Source organism: Chionomys nivalis, chromosome 8 (assembly GCF_950005125.1).
Source record: "Chionomys nivalis chromosome 8, mChiNiv1.1, whole genome shotgun sequence".
Taxonomy (NCBI): Eukaryota; Metazoa; Chordata; class Mammalia; order Rodentia; family Cricetidae; genus Chionomys; species Chionomys nivalis.
The window spans coordinates 29,863,014-29,878,394 of NC_080093.1; the positions used below are offsets into that span (position 1 = coordinate 29,863,014).

Below are 15,381 nucleotides of genomic sequence, written 5' to 3' on the forward strand. Positions count from 1 at the left end.
GACTTAAAGGGGATTCTGGTGGAGGGATATGGTATTGATGACATCAAGCCAGCCATAAGGAGGGGAGGCCAAGCCACTAGTGAAAGGGGCCATAGATACATAAGTTACCCACAGCCAGAACGGGAAAGCGGGGATGGAAGATTTGAATAAGGAAATTTGTTTGGAGCAAATTAAATGACATTAGAAAGCACAAACAACACTGAAAGAAGAAACTGGATGCTGTCCTGCACCCTGCGTCGGCTTTGAGGGCATCTTGAAGCTCTGTAACTGGATAGCTGGGAGAAGATTTGGAATCATGGGTGTATCCTGGAGGGGCAAACTTGGGCGACTACCTTCGGTAGGCCAATTTCCTGGTTTGGAAAATGGCAATAGGAATGTTAAAAAAAAAATACATGTAAAATACTTGGTGTTAGCAAGGCTCTTATTAATGTATTTAAATCACTTTATTCAGGCATGATTGTCATGCAGAAAGCTATAACTATTCAATGTGTAGAACTTCAGGTTACACCTGTACAGTCATCCTTGTCACCATCTCCAAAGCAAGCTTCCCTTTCTTCTTCTCCCTCCCTCCCTCCCTCCCTCTCTCCCTCCCTCCCTCCCTCCCTCCCTCCCTCCCTCCCTCCCTCCCTCCCTTCCTCCTTTCTTCCATGCTAAGAATCCCTCTTAGCAAAACTGTAAGTATTGCAATGCAATATTTTTAATTACAGACATTATAATATAAAGCAGATTTCGACAATGATTCTTAAATGTCTTGAAATACCTGGGTCACCCAAGACTTAAGTTAAAATGAATCATCTGTCCCACCTCTGTTCCTTATGTGACCTTGGGAAATTGTCTTAATCTTTTGTGCTGAATTTGTTTGTTTGTTTGGAGAGGGCAAGCATCTTGAATTACTAGAAAGGATCACCAAGGTGAGAGGGTACTGGAGTTGTGTGCCCACCTGTAACGAGTCTTTTTCTGTCCCACCAGCTAGTTCCCAAGTAACGACACAGAGACATATTAATTATGAAAGCTTGGCCTATAGCTTAGGCGTGTCACTAGCTCTTATAACTTAATTAACCCACTTATATTAATCTACATTCTATCACGTGGCATTACCTCTCTTCCATCTTGTGCCTCCTATTTCTTCTCTGTTTCTCCTGAGGTCTCCCATGTGCCTAGATTATCTCCTATTTCCTCTCTCTGTCGGAAGGCCTGTCTATGCCTCCTGCTTAGCTACTGGCCATTCAACTCTTTATTTAACCAATCACAGTACTACATCTTCACACAGTGTACAAATAGCCCCCCGACACCCACCAGTTATGTCTCTTGTGCTTTCTTGCTGTGCAGTTACAAGTCTCAGAACATCAGTGTGGATATTCTGCCACAGAGGGAGGGTTCTTAACCACCTGCAAAGCCACTGTTCCTTCTGTCCCTCTCCTGTTCAGCAGGTCACACCGTTTCCCATGGTGACCTAAGAGCAGAGGTGGCAAGCCGGGCGATGGTGGCGCATGCCTTTAATCCCAGCACTCGGGAGGCAGAGGCAGGCGGATCTCTGTGAGTTCGAGGCCAGCCTGGTCTACAAGAGCTAGTTCCAGGACAGGCTCCAAAACCACAGAGAAACCCTGTCTCGAAAAACCAAAAAAAAAAAAAAAAAAAAGAACAGAGGTGGCTTTTTAATAGCCCAGAGAGCTTACAGAAAATTAAAGCCATCTGTTGGTATTGGTAATGACACTCTCTTTTGGGAGACGGCTCACATCATGTGCTGGGCCTCAGCTCAGCTGCACCAGCTATTCCAAACTTTGTTCTAAGGAGCTGTGTTGTTGGGAATGTCCCCACCCCCACACTGTACTCAAGACTGACCTATATTCCTGTGCCTAAAGCAACTGGCATTCTTATGCTGTTCTTCTTCAGTGGGGTCTATTCCTTTGACATCTGTCACACAAATGAGTCCTGTTCTGCAGAACTTGCTCATAACTGGGGTACTCAGGTAGGAGCATGCCATCCCGTTCAAGGGCACTTCAAATCCCGCCCCTTGTCATTGGTAGTCCGATCTCAGAGGGCAGGATTGGCCCTTCAGTGAACCAAGACATCATGCTCTTTGAGATACGGCTGGCTGTCTTCCATGATAGCAGTTTCTAGCAAATTTCTATTTTCATTTCAGCCCACAAAATATGAGCTCAACTGTCATAATAGGCCTGTCTTTCAGCCTTGTAATCCTCACTGGTAAGCACGAAGGATCGGTATGTTTTCCTCAAGTCCTGACCTGTCATGCTCAGGTGATAAAAGGTTTTCAAACCAATCTTCTGTGGTCTTAAAGCCAATAATAATAGAGCTTCTTGCATTAGCCAGCATTTCCCCTTCCCACACCTACCCAGGCAAATGAAAGACTAGATAAGAGGCCGGAAGATAAGGGGACAAAGTGTGAGAAATATTTATTGAGAAGGAAATGGAACATGTCCTCTTTCATGAGCACTGTGTGTTAAGTGACTGGTTACAAGGGTGACCCCAGTGAATTTGGGAACAGCTCTGCCAACTCTAGTGTCACTAATGAGAGTCACCTGATAAGAGCCATTTACTCCTAAATAAAGTATTCACTCAACTTCATTTAGATTTACGTCCTATAAAAGAATACTGACATTTGTACTTCCAATTTCAGAGTCATTGGCCACTGTGATGTTTAGCCGGTAATTTAGTGTCATTTTCTTGTAGCTTTCAGGAGCAGGTGGCCAACACCGAGCATTCATTTACCCCCTTGCTATCTTTGGCACAATTTCTGACTTCGTAAATATAAAAGCACAGGTTTAAGGTGGCTAATGATACTACAGAAACACTATTGATAAGAATCTATCTCCGTGTTAAGTACAAGTTTTTGTTGAGCTTTATTTACAAGATGGGGCAGAAGTGTAGACTTTTAATAAGCTATCTTCAGAAATGAGCAGGAGAAAGACAGGCAGAGGATTCGAAGCAGCAGGGCCAAGATTCTCCGAATGATCCTTTCCGAAGGAGGAGGCAGAAGGAAATGGAAGCGTTTTCCCTGAACCACTGGTACCAGTAGCTCACGGCCTGGGTTTATTCTGTTAGAATACATATAGAGCTGGGCATGATGGCACACACCTTTCAGCCCCATACTAGGGAGGCAGAGGCAGGAGGATCTCTATGAGTTGGGCCAACCTAATCTACATCGTGAGTTCCATGACAGCCAGTCCTATGTAGAGACTCTGTCTCAAAAAAACCAAACAGTAATATGTATACAACGTGACTTATTCCACGTAGGCAGCCCATTTTGAAACACAACTTGGGTGATGGCTGGCCATCGTTGTTTCTGCCCTGGTGGGCAGAGAGAACCAAGGGCAGTGAGGTGGCAGCCTTGTGAAGTGGGCCTGAGTGTACTTGAAGAAGGAAGCCTTGAAGCCTTCTGTTTGGATCTGGGCACATCCAGCCTTTGGGAGAGCTGCCTTTGTCAATGCATTCATTCAGTGCCTACGGGGGCACCTCCCCCGGAGGGAGCTTGAACCCGGAAGTTGTAAATGATGGGCTGTGCCACCATAGAGTTTCACCATGATACATTCTGTTTTAGGGCTGAAACCTAGTAACCCAACAGCTTGAGTTCTCATCCCAGAGCTCCTGACAACGTTCTGGTGAACTCCGAAGTGCACCTCAGCTGGAATTGCAGGGTTTGTTTGTTTGCTTGTTTGGTTGTTTTTTTGTTTGTTTGTTTGTTTTTTGTTTTTGTTTTTTTTGAGACAGTTTCTCTGCGTAACAGTCCTGGTTGTCCTAGAACTCTCTTTGTGGGCCAGGCTGGCCTTGAACTCACAGACATCCGCTTGTCTCTGTTTCCCGAGTGCTGGGATTAAAGGTGTCCACCACGCTGCCTGGCTTGGAATTGTAGTTTTGATTCAAGTACAAGGAGAGCATCTTATTTCACATTGATAGTTCATTACTGATCTCTGTCTTGCAAATTATATGAAAATAATAAATATACACACATATACATATAGTTCTATAACGAACACTGGCTAGACAGCTACCAGCATCCCAATACAGTACAAGGAATAAAAAACCCTCTCCCTTCCCCTAAACCCCACAACTATCTTAAAACTATTATTGCAGAACTATGCTGATCCTTTTTTTTAAGAGTAGGTTAAAAGTGGCTGAAGATGAGGTCAAAATGGAAAATTTGGCACTTTAATTCGGTGGGTCTGTTGAGATGCATCATAATCTATAAAAAGTGGCGAGACGGCAGAGGAAGTCACACCGATAGAAAGCCTGAGTAAAAATTTGTAGCCAATAATAATATTGTTTAAAAACCCCAAACACTGGTCTATGTACAAGAAAACAATTTCTCTTCCATGTCCATTACCTAGTGCCAACCGTTACCTACTTCATATACTTCCAAACTTTGTTTTATAGAATTAGAAAATCCAGATAACACAATTTTCTTCATTTCCTTTCATTCTACCCCACCCCAAATCCCCAAACCCAGAGAACAAAGGCTCTAACGCCAAATATAGAAAATAATCTGGAGGTCTGTTTATCAAACTAAATGTACAGTTGACTCTTAGTGTTTCTCTCATTCCTTGATGCTGGAGTTTGCTAAGAGGTGGCTCCCGTGGAGTTGTCTGTCCTCATCCCAGCCATCTGAAGCTGGCCTCTAGAATTGTGAGGTCTGGGTGAATGAGATAGTATCGGATTTGTCCACTGCAAAACCACCGTTGACATAGGACTTCTTGGTGTCTGAGTCTTCGTTATCGAGGATTGAGGATTCCAAGGCGAAGGGGTTTACAATGTTGACTTCAGATGAAACATCCATCTGCTCCAGCTCCTTCTTGGAGAGCTTCTCCACGATGCCAGTTCCAAATGCATCACCCAGAACATTCACCATAGTCCTGAACCGGTCCCTGGCAAAGAGACAGGAGAGTCAGAATGGGCCCAGATTTCATCTTTCTTCACTGATGTATGGAGAAAGAAAAGGTTCTCTGATGAGTTCAGTTAAGATTTAAGTCAATGCAGAATGCTGTCCTCCTGGCTGGCCAAATGCCTCACTGGCCTGGGGCAGAGGTGGCTCCCAAAGGAACAGAATTAAAAAATGGGCTCTACTTGGTCCATGCTCCCAGACAATAGCAATGACCTCTCAGTTTCCAGAAATTTCCTCCTTTCTTCCCAAATAAGAATGGGGTCTCCAGAGATACATGGAGGACACCAAGGATGATTCAGAACTCAGTAAGGCTTCGAGCTCTGACTTCTGTTTGGTGGCTTTCCTTGGTATCATGCACTGGAATTATGGGCTCTCTCTATTTGGTTGGGGTGTATGGTATCAAATATGTGGCCCTCAGGCATCCCTGGTGTACTCCTATCTTTATCAAATAAGGTTACTCCATGAACAACCCGGCAAAGACATGGAAGAACATGGCATCCAAAATATATAAGCCAGTCCAGAAATAGATTCCTCTCTGATACACCCTCCGTTTGTCTTAATCCCTGGTAGTCCAGAGAAGAGGCCAGTAGCAGGAACGCCTAGAGTGAAGGCCTACAGAGGGAGTGTCCATTTTGATACTGAGTATCTGGCAAGAGGACTGTGACCATGGGCACACTTGTGAGGTGACACCGTGACAACAATGACTGCATCCTCAGAAGGATGCCCTTCTAAGAGGCACAGTGCCACAGACTACTGGCCCAGCGTCCTTACATCCTGTAGTCTGGAGCTTCCCCTTATCCTTGTAGTGAGAGTCACTGATTCTAGGAAAAGCCAAGGTTCAAGTCAGCCCGGTTTCTTCCTTTACCTGAGATGCCCATTTCTGTGCAGTGCACAGCTTCCAGGCCAGGGACAACGTTGGAACCTCCACAGCATGACTGCTTCCCTTTCTCCAGTCTTAGCTCCTATAAAACTGTACAACCCTGGTTGCTCTCTAATCCGAAACAAGGTTCAGTATGGAGCTGTACTTACTCAGATGGCCAGGGGCAGAGTCACATCTTGGTACCGGAAAGTAGATGTATCGAAAACAAAGCCAGAGACCAGGCTGCTCCACAATTTTGAACATCGAGGAGGCATATTCTCACCCAGATATTCCGTGGATGGGGTATGTGTGTATGAGACAGGAGAGAGCTGTCTGTGCCTAAGTGGTTTGACTCATTGCCATCATAACAGAACTTTCCGTGTTGAGCCTTTACTGAACTGCCAGGCATACCTCTAGACACGTGGCTTTTATGAACCCATTTGGTCTCTACAACAAGCCACTGAGGTAGGCATAACTTTTCTCATAAATAATGCAGTTGGGCCTCAGCAGGGTTAAAGATCATGCTCAAGATCCCAAACCTAGTAAGATACCCGGTGAGGATTTAAACAGAGGCATATGCTAAACCTTTGCTCTTGTCACCAGCCCAGAGGATTCCAAGATACCAGGACAGGTGCAGGGATTTAGAAACAGCTGGTGCTGTGTTTACGAAGCTAACTTGGGGCTGGATATGTGGGATGGCTACGGGACCTCACTCCGCCCCTTCACTATATTGTTTCATATTTAACCTTGTCCCCTAACCTTAAGTGTCACCAGATACACCATGAACTGATGGAGCTCACTGGCTTTTGAGAACCTTTCCGAAGTGATGAAGAGTTAAGTTTAAGCTTGCTATCAGATGGTTTCGCCAAAAGGAAATGAAAGCAGCGACAGATGACTCATTAGGCAATGTCAGGAGGAAAGCAGGGTGCAACAAAGTCTGCATGGCTAGGAAGCCGCCGGCCCAACCAGCGGAGGCAGGGTATTCAGTCCAACTCACAGGAGCCAGTCCACAGCGATGATGAGGGTGACATCCTCCGCAGGTAGGCCTACCGCACTCAGCACGATCACCATGGTCACCATGCCAGCCTGGGGCACGCCAGCAGCTCCAATGCTGGCAGCGGTAGCTGTGATACTGTAGTCAAAACACAATGGCAGGAAAGGGTTAGATCTCTCTTTCTCCCAGCAAGGCCTCAGGCCTGAAACCGGCTCCGTGGCTGTTACTGTTCTGTTCCTATAGTGGACAGCTACCACTTACTTGTTAACTAGTTCCGACTCATGTGTATCTATTTATCTGCCTACAATCCATCCATCATATATATACATAATATTATCATTATATATATATTACATAACACATATATACATATATATCATATGATGGGAGCTGCTGGGGCTTCAGAGGAGCAGGATGTCATGGCAGCAAGAGAGCATTTGGCAGGCCACCCTCAAGCAAGAAAGTATAGAATCACAGCCAGTGATATCAAAACCGCGGCAGACTTACTCAGGGTAGTCGGAATTTACCTACAGGAGCTTTTGTGCAAGGCTTTATCTGCCTATCCAATGCCCCCATCCTAAGCGTCAGATCCCCCTCACTGGTGGCCTTCCTCCTTCAGTCTCTGATGCTCGATCATTTACAGAGCACTCTGTATGTGCCAGGGACTTCTGCTGCCTGAAAAGGGGAGTAGAGGGACCCTGGAGTATCTGATGGTCAAGGATGCCTGAGGTGACGGCAGAGGGTAGAGCCGTGGTTAAGTAGCTTTTATGTAATTTTCCGATACCACAAGACTCTCGCCTTCTCCAAGAACACCTGTTTGGGGCATTGAATTGAGACACTGTGTGACTCCATGCAAGGTACAAACGTTCCTGAAGACATTCCAGCAGGTGCACTTTGTGCAAAAGGAGGAGGACTCTGGACTCCAGGGTAGGTAGCCGGAGGAGCTTCATTACCATGTATCCGACAAGCTCTCCCTTGAGCACACAGAATAAGGCACAGGGATTTTTTTCTCCTGGCAATGTGCAAGTCTCTCACCAGCAGTATGTTTATTTTAATTGGTTCATTCTGGAGAAATGAAGGCTCCCAGGGCCCCCGAAAGGACTTTGAACTGAATGAGCAGGCAGGGACACCCACAGTGGTTTCTGGAACTGTGACCTCACCCTCAGGCTAAAGTGCCATTCCTGGATGCGGGTGGGCTGAAAACTAATGATCTTCAACTAGCTGAAGCCTGGATCTAGCGGCAAATATGGATTCCTCTGGCTCCCAAAGGTCTCCGAATTCTCAGAAAACAGATTCTGTTGCCCGTTCATCTGCCTGGTACTGTGTTCTAGAGGCTGCTCACGGGCCAAATGCTAGCCAGGATTTTTGCCTAGAATGTGTTCCTTTAGTGGCCATTGCTACTGGTTTACAGTGACTTAAAGAGTTCTAGAGCTGTACCAACATATCTACTACGAGTTTTAGGCTTACATCATCCACCAGTGCTGTCCTTCCTAAGTCCTCTTTGGAAAATCCAACTTTATTTCAATGCTGGTTGAAAAAAAAATTAAACAATGCATCAGTGAGTTTTCTTTGTCGGAATCGATAAGTGCCCAGGCTCATTGATCCCCGCTGGGAGCCTCAACATGTCATGGTTAGCCATGCCCTTACAAGCTTGAAGCTGGGCTTCAGAATCCATTCAGCCTGACCTTGAATCTTGACCTTGCTCACAAAACTTCTGTCATTTGATGGCCTTTGGTGTGACCTTCAGAACATTGTATCTTCAGATAAGGGGAAATATATGAAAACCTATTCATCTGATCCGACATATCCTGCCTCAGCAAAAGGCTTTTCGGCTTCTGACATACAAGGTTCTCCCCTAGTATGCAGGCACAGTGGGATTGGCGCTTGACTGTGACGTAGTGTGGACACAGGTTTTGGAGTTAGACACAGCTGGCTACGTTCCTGGTTTGGCCCATTTATGATGAGCGTTTTCTTTAGCAAGGGGCTTCTCCAAATCTCAACTCCTTGCCTGGATTTGGGAGGTTGGATGTCTGCAGGGCTTTTATGTAGACGAAGCTGTAAATTGATCAGGATGGTACCTGGGCAGCGAACTGAAAATACTTTTGCTTTTCTGCTAGAACCAGTACACATGGCACTCTGAGTGCAGCAGCCGCTACTCAGGGCTGGGTGAGCATCCTGAGGGACCAGGAGTCCGGCAGCCGCCTGGCGGGCAGGCAGCAAAGCGCTGGGTTGATTAAAGTGCTACAAATGTGCTTTCCCATAAACATTTAAAATGACTTACTCCCTTCTCCCTCTTTAAGAAAAAGACTTGATGTCTGTGCTGCAGGAAGGGACATCTGGTACTGACTTTTAAATAAAGGGAGGGGCTCTGATGGTGGGAACCAGTCAGCTTTTCTTTGTCTGAATTACCCAGGCCACGGCAACAGCCCAAACCAGCCAATCCTGAGGGAGAGAGCGAACTAATCCCACCCTCAAACATGTGATCATTTTTGGCTCTGCCAGGAAAACTCAGGTTCTGACTTCTGGATCCTCTCTCCTACTGCGTGCGGGAGCCTGTCTCTTTGGGTGCTGTGGTGCGTGGTGTGTGTGTGTTTGCTTTCAATAAAGCCTGGCTGAGTGCTGAGATCTTGTCCTATCTTTTTACCACTGAAACCAGCAGAGATGACTCTGTTCCTGCAGGCTTGGTCAGCCTCACCACGATGATATCAACACCTATTCTGGAAATCCAATGGGCTAGTGGCTACAAAATGCCGTCCTAGGAAACAACAATGCCATATCTATCACCTCCTCAGTATTCATTTGCCTCGAACTCTTTTTGGCATCAGACATTGAACCATTTCAGTCCTTAAGAATAAACTACTTGTCTCTAGGTTTCCACAATGCTCCTGGCTTCCTCCCACCTCCCACTGTCCCCTCTCCCTCTCTTTTTCTCCCTCCTACCTACCTCTAATAGAATTCTCTGAGACCCTGCCCTCAGTTTCCTCTTCTCTACAAACTCTTCCTGAAAATTGTCACCTATTCCTAACAGGTGGGGACTCACCGTGTAGCCATCAAGACCTCATAAACATCCTCTTGACATGTTTGAATAAATCGTAGGCAGTATTATTTCCTCCACTTACAGAAGAGAAAGCAGGGCTTGGAGAACTCAGACAGCTTGCCTAGGGTTATGGTTATAACTGTCACAGTGTTACTGATTCAGACACAGACTCCTGACTTGTCACCCACAGGTCTTATGGCCACTGTTAAGTGGCTGATCCTGACTTTTGGTTTGTAGTTCAGTTCTATATTCTCAATCATATCTACATTTGAAATTTAAAAAAAAAACTAATGTTTTAAATTTTTCTTTTCTTTTCTTTTTCTTTCTTTTTTTTTTGAGACAGGGTTTCCCCTGTATAGCTCTGGCTGTCCTAAAACTTCTTCTGTACACCAGGCTGGCCTCAAACTCAGAGATCTACCTGCCTCTGCCTCCTGAATGCTGGGATTAGAGGTAAGCACCACCACTGCCTGGTTTAATTAATTTCTATTATCATTGTGTGTGTGTTTGCTCGTACACATGTGAATAATTGCATATGAGTACAGGCATCTATGATGGGAAGAGACACTGGATCCCCTAGAACTAAATTTCTAGCAGTCTTGAGCTACTAACTTCTTGGGTCCTCTGGAAGGGCAGTTCTCTTAACTACTAAGGTTTCACTCCAGTCGCCTAGAATTCTTTTTTATTTTTCATTATTTATTTGTTTGTTAGATTTTTTGAGACAGGGTTTCTCTGTGGTTTTGGAGTCGGTCCTGAAACTCGTTCTTGTAGACCAGGCTGGTCTTGAACTCATAGAGCTCCACCTGCCTCTGCAGGGATTAAAGTGCTGGGATTAAAGGTGTGCACCACCACTGCCTGGCAAGCCCCTAGAATTCTTAAAGGCATTCAAATTCAAATTCAAACTACCCATCTCAGCCTTTTCCTGTCCCTTAACTCAAATCCAAATGATGGCCTTTTGGTAGACAAACTCAGAGATGTGCCCAGTGTATGTTTTGATATAGGCTATTTAGCAACTTGCGGATCTAGTTTGTGGTCCCTGCTCCCATCCAAGCTTCGCATCATATTACTAATTATCTCTTTAAAATGCAAATCTATTCATGATATGAAAAACTGGTATACTAGATCCTCCACACAGGGCTCTTAGGGCCAAAGAATCTGGACTCTGCTTAAGCTGTGAGATACTTCCGCTCTTCTGAGCTCTTAGCTTTTGTCATTTTCCTGCTAAGTTCTTATTCCTCATCTAAGATTCACTTGTACTTCCAGACCGTCTAGGAATCCTTCTGTTTATTTTCCCAGGTACAGTTGATCCTTTCCTTACTGGGGCCATCCATGACCCCCAGTCAATCCATGAGAGTCCTACCAGAGATCCAATTTTTATTTGGGTATCTTCTAACCCTCACCCACCAGGGACTTCTGTTAGAACAGGAGCAGATACTTATTTAACCTTGAGTCTTGGGTGTCTAGTCTGTGCCTGACACTGTCTGGTACCTACTGGTCACACTAAGCTGAACAGAGAGATGCTTTAGCTACCCAAATCCTGAAGCAGAAATCACATGTCCCATGAATGCACCCCTTGTCTTCAAGATGAAACTTATAAACCAATAGAACATCCCATCTCTGGGTCCTTCTTGGTCTGTCTTCCCGGAGCATGTTTACTTGAGGCAGTCCAAGCAGCAGTGATGCAAGTCAGAGTCAGACCATGCCTCACCTGATGGTGATGATTTGCCCAACGCTCAAGTCCAACCCATTCAGCTGTGCAATGAACACAGCCGCCACGGCTTCATAGAGCGCAGTGCCATCCATGTTGATGGTGGCACCAACAGGCAACACAAATCTTGTGATCCTCTTGTCCACCTGGTTCTTCTCCTCTGCACAGCGGAAAGTAACTGGTAGGGTTGCCGAACTGTGGGATCAAGGGAAAAGAATTTAGGTCTAAGAATGCCAGGTCTCAGTCTCCGCCCAAAAAGAATCCCTGTGTTCTAAAAAATGGATCAAGCCGGGCGGTGGTGGCGCACGCCTTTAATCCCAGCACTCGGGAGGCAGAGACAGGCGGATTTCTGTGAGTTCGAGACCAGCCTGGTCTACAAGAGCTAGTTCCAGGACAGGCTCCAAAACCACAGAGAAACCCTGTCTCAAAAAAAAAAAAAAATGGATCAAGAGCCCCAAAGCATGCTGGTAATTAAAAAAAATATTCTTATTTTTATGTTTATGGGTGTTTTGACTAAATGCATGTCTTTGTGTGTGGTGCCCTTGTAGGCCGGAAGAGGGTCTTGTAACTCCTGGAATTAAAGCTACCGATATTCGTGAGCCACTCTGCGGGTATTGGGACTTGAACCCAGGTCCTCACCAGCCTTTATGCTGGTACTTTTGGCCAGTCCAGGAATCGGAAGGTGACGTGCCTACCACTACCTCTAGTTACACAAGAATATTTTCTGGGTATCAGGTCACCGCAAAAGTGTAGGAAGTATTCCAAAGGGTGGAGAAATACATTCAATGAGATGGACAGAGAATACAGGTGCCATCTCTCAACGGGGTCTATCCAAACCAGAAGCTGGAGTCATCTTCACCAAGTGACAAAAGCTGACGAAGCATCGTCTGGAGGTTCCTCCAAGACACTCTTCTAGTTACCTGGAAGATATCATGAGAGCTGTCAGGAGAGCCTGTGCCATGCCCAGTGCAAATCGGAAAGGGTTCTTCCGCACGATTATGAAATAGATCAGGGGCAGTACTACAATGCAGTGGATTGCAAGCCTGCAGACAAGAGGGAGAAAGTCTTAGTGCCACTTCCTCAGACTTGAGCCCGATTTTCAATCTGATTTTAAAATGATGACATCTTTAAAACTTTCATAAAGACTCAATGACATGGGGATGCTGACCGCAAAACCCTGGCCCCATTCCATAGCTGGGAATGTCAAGGCTCGATCGGCAAATGAGACCTTTTGTCACATTTGTCAGTGAATCATATAGCTGAACAGATTTCCAAGCTCACTGAGGCTCAAATCATCTCCATCTCTGTAATCGACAATTCCTGCTCAGTGTGTAATGATGTTCCTCTCTGCTGCCTTCCACAGAATTCGTTCTCCCTTCTTTCTCTCTGGTTCTCTGTCTCTACCCTATGGAATTTTTAAGCCTCCCCTTAAACCTCCGGTAATTGTCACTCCTTTCCACACCTTCCCTGGCTGAGCTGATTCTCTCTTCAAGGTCACATTTGTCCCCAACGTTGCTACCTCATTATAGCTCATCACAGCCCACCCCATATTGTGTTCTGGACTATGCTCGGGAACCATGTCTACTATCTAAGAGGGAAGTCAGAGTTGCAATAAAGAGAAACTTATACTTTAGGTCTGACCCTCATTTCTTTGCTATTCCTGCATTCCCAAAGTGCCTCACATAAGAATCTACAGGTTAATCTAAACGGGGCTGACTAAACAAGACCCGCCGGCAGACGGTGCGAACATGCAAGTGGCAAGCCGGCAGTTCAGTTAAGACAAGATTGAATCATAAGCAATGATTCCTACAAACAGGAACCCTGAGGGTTTGAGGAGAGTCCTCTTAGTCCGGAGAATCATGAGATCTTAGCTAGAATGTTTAGTTGTCTGTTAGAAACATAAATAGAGCAAGAGACGAGAACTCAACAGAACCCCATTATGAAAGGACTTATTATCCCAGACCTCAGCCACATCACTGCGCATCACACCCCATGGTATTGTCTGTCTCAGCAGCTCCAGTGCAGGGCTGTAGAAGGTAGAAGCCCCACCTCTCTGATCTCTGTGGTCTAGCAGTTCAACTCTGACCTTCCCACGGTAGGACCAGGCTGCTGCTGTCCGGTTGAAAAGCTGTGTTTCCGGCACACTGGGTTACCAACTAATACTGTGTTGTGGGAACTTGTCAGTGTAGCCAGGGTCTGAGAGGGAAGCTGATGACTTGGGCTGGGGGTTTTAGCCCACGGAAAGCAAAGCAATGTAAGTTGTTCATTCTCTTGCTCCACATTTCTCAGTAGGTAGGACCGTTCTGTCCTTGGCAGGGTGTTCAGTGGCACCATTCATAACCTATGATATTTCTTCTGAAGGAGTCAACAGCTGTGTTGTGAGAAATACGCAAGGGACTCAACCCTGTCACCTTCCTATTTGTTTGATGGCTTCTGAAAGGTCTCAAACACTTACTAAATAGCCTGATAACCCCGGTGACACAAATCACAGCAGTAGCTACCGGCCCAGCAAGAACATCAGAACCAAAACCAGTCCTGCATGCTCAAGATGGAATTTATCTAGGTCCTTCTAATTTCTTTCAGCCTTGGGGTATGTGGGTGGCATGCTTTCCTGTTTGATTAATTTACATTCTAAAGGAAGTAGAGGGCAGGAGCCAACCCCAAGAGCCTACAAATGAGTTCCTCTCTTGTTTTAAACCCAACCAACAGAGACAATGGCAAAGTCTGGTCCAAGCTGTTCTGCCAGGAGCTGGCAATTAGCACAGCACGATCCACCTACGGTACAGCTGTTAAAGGGCAACCTTGATGCTCTCTTAGCTCCAAACCCCAGCTTTCTCCCCCGCACATGGGAGAAAAGCCATCTAAACAGCTACACCCTGGCCTTTCTACAGCAGCCCTGGTGCATCTGCAGGGAGTTCTGTTTCTTCAGTCGGACGTACCCACTCAGGACAGTGGCCATGTAAAGGCCCAACTTGCGGAATATTTCCCAGTCTTCCACTTCAATGATCTTCCCAGCAATTAGGAACAAAATGCCAATGGGCATGTAACTAGAAAGCAAGCACAAGAAAGACACCATTGAGTCTTCGGAGCGTTTCTCGGACAGGTTGCTGGGGAGGGAAGAAGACAGTGCGGGACTGCTCAGTGCGCATGCTCAGGCCACTGGGAGGCTGGCAATGAGGAAGCCAAGCGTTCAGCTTCAAGCCCAGCATGCACTGCTGCCCCCCCACCCCCCCGTGTCTGCATGCTCCACCCCCAAAGAAGGGCAGCCGGTCAGAAAGCGTACTACAAAAGCACACACACCCTAGTGACGATCATATCTGCTCATCGCGTATGAGCGAAATCTCTCCAGCTGTTTGTCTTGCTTCTCAGATGTCATCAGTAGAGGCAACAGCAGCAGTAGTGGTGTGACCACAGTGGCTCCATGTGGAGCTCTATCTAGCTAGGTTTTATGCCTGGGATGCTTTTTACTGGCATTATTCCCCTAGCCCTGGGGTAGGTTTTACTCTCTTTATCTAACAGGCAACGAAGCTGAGGTTTCAGCGGGATTAAGTGACTTCCTTGGCTGTTACCACCGGCTATTTTGCTTTTGCTTCCTATTATTTGGATTATAAAATGCTGAACCAATTCCACACAAGCTAGGGCAGGGAACAGTGGTCCAGGAAAGCTGAACTTTGGGGCATCTCAGAGACAGGACAGACAGATGGTATCACTGGATGCTGGAAGACAGTTTTCTTGTACAGATGGGTTGATACCCAAGCTAGCACACTTGTGATATTTTGAATTTCATTTCTGCACAGGGCCTAAAAAGAAAAGCACCTTGTGTTCATACACCTCAGGAACTTTCTCAGATCCCACTGACAGGAATACTGGGTAGCTCCAGGCCTCTGAG

General features: G+C 46.0%; 1 protein-coding gene across 1 annotated transcript in view; it reads right to left on the reverse strand.

Annotated features, from left to right (window-relative positions):
* Positions 1-662: 662 nt before the first annotated feature.
* Positions 663-15,381, reverse strand: part of Slc1a1 (solute carrier family 1 member 1) — a 77,472-nt gene continuing 62,753 nt past the window's right edge. Inside the window, exons 8-12 of the mRNA XM_057778813.1 lie at positions 14,432-14,539; positions 12,413-12,535; positions 11,493-11,687; positions 6,754-6,888; positions 663-4,880 (exon numbers count right to left, since the gene is read on the reverse strand). Coding sequence (XP_057634796.1) covers positions 4,634-4,880; positions 6,754-6,888; positions 11,493-11,687; positions 12,413-12,535; positions 14,432-14,539 — 808 coding nt within the window. The 3' untranslated portion in view covers positions 663-4,633. The remainder of the gene's footprint in view (positions 4,881-6,753; positions 6,889-11,492; positions 11,688-12,412; positions 12,536-14,431; positions 14,540-15,381) is intronic.